The 6,014-nt window shown below is 42.5% G+C and overlaps 1 protein-coding gene across 1 annotated transcript; it reads right to left on the reverse strand.

The window, feature by feature from the left end:
• Nucleotides 1–323: 323 nt before the first annotated feature.
• On the reverse strand, nucleotides 324–3,485 carry LOC128997569 (uncharacterized). Its single transcript, XM_054423208.1, has one exon. It carries the CDS (start codon nucleotides 3,483–3,485, stop codon nucleotides 324–326), a length of 3,162 nt encoding a protein of 1,053 aa, XP_054279183.1.
• Nucleotides 3,486–6,014: the final 2,529 nt, after the last annotated feature.

Here is a 6,014-nt window from a genome sequence, read left to right on the forward strand (position 1 = left end):
CAAGAACAAACGTAAACCACACTTAAATCTAATATGTACATAGAGTAGGTTTCTTGGACTTAGTCTTCATTGCATGGTAGAGGGAAGACCTTGTGAACAGGCCGTGTGAGTTGTCCGTTGGCCGTTTGAAGATGTACCACCCGAACAACATTGTCCTTTCCTGGGAATACCTCTGTGATCCGAGCAAGGGGCCAAGTGAGAGGGGGTGTCGGCTGATGAATAAGGACCAGATCACCGACCTTAAGGTTTTTAGTTGGGGAATGCCACTTCTCTCTCTGCTGAAGGGTGTGCAAATATTCAAGATGCCATCTCTTCCAGATGCTTTAGCTTAATGATTGGACGAGGTGCCAGTGTTTGAGTCTATTCTGAGGAGCATCACTGAGATCGGCTTCAGGTACAGCAGCTAGGGGGGCGCCTATCAGAAAATGGCCTGGTGTGAGAGAAGAGAGATCCGAGGGATCATTGGAGAGGGGTGTTAGAGGCCGAGAATTCATCATGGCTTCCGCTTGAGTTGCTACGGTGATAAATTCTGGGAGAGTGAGAACCTGATCACCTATCACTCTCCGGAGGTGATACTTGATGCCTTTGATGGCGCTCTCCCACAAACCACCTTGGTGGGGAGCAGCAGGAGGGTTGAAATGGAATTTTATACCATTTTGAGAGGCAAAGACTTGAATTTGAGTCTGATTTGGTGACTTGACAAGTTTTCTTAGAGCGTTATCTGCCCCAACAAAATTTGTGGTGCAGTCGCTGTAGAGGTCTGAACAAAGTCCGCGTCGGGAGACGAATCTGGTTAGGGCAGCAATGAACGCATCAGATGAGAGGTCTGTTACTACCTCGACGTGGACGGCCTTTGTGGCAAAGCAAACAAAGATACATATGTACACCTTTATGTGCCGAATCGAGCGAAGGTTGTGAAGTTTCACAGTGAATGGTCCACCATAGTCCATCCCTGTTTTGAGAAAGGGTCTCGTGGCAGTCACACGAGCACTTGGAAGGTTTCCCATGAGAGGGGGGCAATTTCTTGGCCTTAGCCGAAAACATCTCAAACATTTGAAGATCCTAGAACGTATTGCACTTCTAGCAGACAAAATCCAGACACTTCGAGTGAGTAGCGCCTGTGTGAGTTGTGCTCCGGCATGGAGATGTCTGATGTGATAATGATCGATGAGAAGGTCTATAACGTGATGTCCTTTAGGCAATATGACAGGATGTCGAGAGTCATGTTTTAGTGTTGACGCTGTTAGTCGTCCTCCAACGCGCAGGAGACCATTGGAATCGAGCCAGGGTGAGAGACGTCTTAGACGTGAAGATACTTCTTTCTTCTTTTCCAAGGCGAGGATGTCTTCTTGAAAACTGGATAGTTGGACTAGCTTGAAGAGTGTGGTGGAGGCTGACTTCAGTTTGTCAGATGAGAGGGGTCCTACACGCTTGTCAGCGTGGCGGACATTGTGTATGAACCGTTGTACGTAGGCCAAGACAGCTTGAAGACGTGTACATGAAGAAAATTGGGTGAGTAAATTCCACTCTTCTTGCTTCACAGCTGTTAGTACGGTCAGGGGGGTATGTTTCTCCTCATCCGTGGAAGACAAATCCATAGGAGAAAATTTGGGGTTAGGCCATGCATCTTCATCCAAATGAAGCCAAGAGGGTCCTTTCCACCAAAGAGGGTGATCTACGAGATCAGAGGCAAGAATGCCGCGAGAGGCGCAGTCAGCTGGATTTTCACTCCCCTGTATGTGTCTCCAGCAATGCGAAGGGATGAGCTCCTGAGTCTGGGCGACTCGGTTTGCTACGTAGGTTTTGAGCCGATAAGAGGGTGTTTGTAACCACGTGAGGACGACAGTGGAATCACACCACAAGTAAATTGAAGGAGAGGAAATGTGGTCTTTAAAAACGTTGCAGACATGTGCTACCAACTGTGCCAAGAGGTGAGCACCACAGAGTTCGAGGCGAGGTAATGTCGCTCTTTTGAGGGGGGCTACTCTAGTTTTTGCCATGACTTGGCGAACTATCACTTCGTCGTTTGACATTAGAATGCGGAAGTACACCACCGCTGCATATCCGCTCTCCGAAGCATCTGAGAACCCGTGTACTTCGACTTTCTTTGAGGAGCTGAGCATAAGAGATCGTGGAACCTTGATCTTAGAGACGTGATTTACATGAGAGAGGAAGGTATTCCACTTATCAGACAAGTCAGGGGGGAGCTGTTCATCCCAATCAAGTCCTGTTGTCCACAAAAGTTGCATAAAACACTTTGCGGCCATGATACATGGAGCGACAAAACCACAAGGATCATAGATTTTGGCAATTAAGCTGAGCACTCGGCGTTTTGTAGGGGTCACATTGACTGCATCAGAAAAATTTAAATTATAAGTGAAGCAATCAGAGACAGGTGACCAATGTAGTCCTAATATTGAAAACAGAGGTTCGTTGACATGTTCCAGAAATACTGGTAATTCTAGGTGTTCTTGAGGCAGAGTTTGAAGGAGTTCCTTAGCGTTGGATGACCATTTGCGGAGTTCAAATCCACCACGGGACAGAAGACTAATTAGCTGGCCTTGAATTTGTAGAGCATCTTTAACCGTGTCAGCACCGGTGATTATGTCATCAACATAGGTGTTGGAGGTTATAACCTGAGCAGCAGCAGGAAACGCCTCACCCTCATCTTCAGCAAGTTGATGAAGCGTTCTGATAGCGAGATAGGGACTGCTGTTGACCCCATATGTTACAGTAGCCAGCTGATAGGTAGAAAGCTCCTGTGAAGAGTTATTGCGCCACAAGATTAGTTGATATTTTTGATCGTCTGGGTGCACTAATATTTGACGATACATATGACGAATGTCACAAGAGAAAACAATGTTATAAGACCTGAAATGGAGCATAATATCACAAATGTTCGTCTGGAGCTTGGGACCTGTAAGTAAGACGTCATTTAGAGACACGCCAGTGCTGGTCTTACTACTAGCATCGAACACAGTTCGAAGCTTTGTGGAGCTACTACTTTCTTTCAAAACTCCGTGATGGGGGAGATAGTAGTGATGAGAGGTTGAATCAACAGTTTCAAGTTTGGTCATGTGACCGAGAGAGAGATATTCATCCATAAAATCATGATAGAAAGTAGAGAAATGTTGTTGGCTATTGAACTTCCGCTCAAGAGAATAGAGACGGCGTTCAGCCTGAGGTCTGGATGTCCCGAGGGGAGTATGATTTTCTTTAAAAGGAAGGCGGACGATATAGCGTCCTGTTGAATCCCTCGAATGGGTCGATCTAAAGTGGAGATCGCAAAGTTCTTCTTCCTGAGTCTTCTTTGTGCAAATTGGGGGTTCTTCCAAGGTCCAGAAGCGCTGCAGGGATGAGTGGAGATCATGATCGCTAGTGGAGAGGAGAGAGATAGAGAGATGAGAGGCTCTCGGAGAAGGAGAAGAACACGGAGCTGTTCCAGCGATGACGTAACCAAAAATGGTACCAAGAGCATAAGGCATGTGATCGCCTAACGAGTGACATTCATTTGTTAGCACTTAAGGAAATAATGCACATCCTATAAGGACGTCAATGGGACCCGGCTTATGGAATGTTGGGTCTGCGAGAACGAAAGGTTTCACCTTCTGTAGTACTTCCGGCGTGAGTTCCACACTCGGTAAATCGATAGAGATTTTTTCTAAAATATGAAAACAGTGTTTTTGGACAACTAAGTGACCTGAAAGTGACTCAACATTAACACTAAGTGAGCCTTTGGTTTGAGTGAGAGACTGAGCTAGCCCCGTGACAGAGAGATTAGAAGGGTGGCGTCGAGTACCCAAGAGTTGAGCAGCTCTCTCAGAAATAAATTCGGACATACTACCAGAATCTAGTAATGCTCGGAATACAAAGGAATGGCCATTAGCAGCGGTGAGTTTTACTAACGCCGTGCTGAGAAGGACAGTACTGTTATGGGGAACATTTTTTTGCTGAACAGAACAAGTCATCGAAGTCGAAGCACTCTGTGCAGACGTTGGCACGGGAACTGTAGCAGTGGTGCGCTGCGAGTGACCTTGAGTATTGCTAAAATGCAGAAGTGAGTGATGCTTATTGCCACAAGTTATACAGGAGAATTTAGATTGACATTCCTTCACATGATGCAGACCGAGACAAGAGATACATCTTTGGTTATTCTTAACGATCTGATAGCGATCGTTTGGAGATTTACCTTTGAACAACTTACATTTATATATTGTGTGACCAGGCTTACCACAGCAAAAACAAGAATGATCCATAAATGTTGACGATTTATTAGCGGCAGACACCATGGCTACGCTCTTATTAGAGGAAAAATGAACTCTTTTGTCCATTTTGAGTTTAGAAGTGTTAGCTTGTGAAGCCTTTGAATCTGGTTGGGAGTGCAAACTTGCATCTTCAATGTGAGAGCATTCTAAGTTTAAGAAATTAATTATTTCCATTACTTTAGGAAGGGAGTGAGTCTCATCTTCCTCCCTTTTGCTGTTTTCACGGTATTGCTCAAGTTTTTGAACAGTTTTACTATCGAGCTTTCGCAGCAAATGAGCAGATAAAAGTGGATTATTCTCCGTAATGTCATGATCTAGGGCCTTAAGGGATTCTGAATGCTCATAAAAAGTGGTTATAAAGGACCTTAGCTGTTTAGGGTTACTACTGGAAACAGATGGCAGATCCAAGAGATTGTTAAGGTGTAAGGTAGTCAAGCGACGAATATTGTGATATCTATCACGCAACAACTGATAAGCAATCAGATAGTTAGCAGCAGTAAGATTAAGTGATTTCACTAAGTTTAATGGCTCTCCAGTCAGGACGCTGAGTAGGTATTGAAACTTAGCTACATTAGATAACGCAGCGCTTTTATGCACAGTAGTATCGAACAAATTAATAAAGGAAATCCACTTGAGCGGTGACCCATCAAAGCTTTGTAAATTTAATTTAGGCAATTTAACACCAGACACAATGGCGGTGGGAAAATGTGGACCGCCAGTGCTGTCAGAGTGTGTTGAATGTGGAGTGATAGGGTCCACTGCAGTATTTGTTTCAATCACGCTAGATATGCGGACGTAAAAATCATTAACGTCATCAACATCTTTAGATAAGATAGTTTCCTCAGCTTCTTTGCTTTCAGACTCGATGATTCGCTGTAGATTTGATTCAAAATCCGCACGTTTCTTTTTGAGTTCAGCAAATATAGTGTTTAATTGTCTAATTTGCACCGGGGTTAGCGGAGGATCACTAGCGGTAATCTTGCTTACCGTCTCTTCGAGTTTTGCGAAACGAGACTTAATGAGGTCTGTCGACTTACGATATGTTTCATACTTGAATTCCTTAGCTGGCATTTTGGCATAGGTTACACTACAATAGGCCTACCATTAACAATGAAATCAGAGTCTTAAAGTTTCAAACAATACTGTACAATAAAACAAGAGATATGTAGAACAAATGAATGAGTCACATGAAAATTCACCGTTATTTACAAAAATAATAAATGGCTCTAAATAAGTTTAATGAGAGTAGGCCTAATTTATTTAACAGAATTGAGTTCTCCAAGACAAAGAAATTAAACCAGCTACAATTACAAACAATTGGCGATGTAACAAAATATAGACCTCATTAATGAAACAGAATAATCCTTAGTAAACAAGAATTACAACATAAAAAGTAAATTATTACCCTAATAAAAGACAAATGAACATAAAATTAAACCCATCAATGAAATATGAAATACAACTACAAATACGCTAGCCTATAGGTTTGTTTATGTACAACAATAGTAAAATGAGAATCAGTAAAAACGGTTATTTTGAACTATTTATTAAAATGTTAATTGACAAGATAATTAATAAATTACCTTAAATATAATATCACACTTTGTCAACCAAAATTACAGAGATGAACTAATTTACCTTTACTTCATTTAAAACCAAAATTCAGAAAGCATAAACAATGTTTAATAACAATGACAAATTATTGTTTATTTAGTACGATATTCAAAAGAGCAATATTGATTCAAAGAA

The sequence above is a fragment of the Macrosteles quadrilineatus genome, unplaced genomic scaffold (assembly GCF_028750875.1).
Source record: "Macrosteles quadrilineatus isolate MER2022 unplaced genomic scaffold, UCM_ALF_1.0 Scaffold_6__1_contigs__length_79288215, whole genome shotgun sequence".
Classification (NCBI taxonomy): Eukaryota; Metazoa; Arthropoda; class Insecta; order Hemiptera; family Cicadellidae; genus Macrosteles; species Macrosteles quadrilineatus.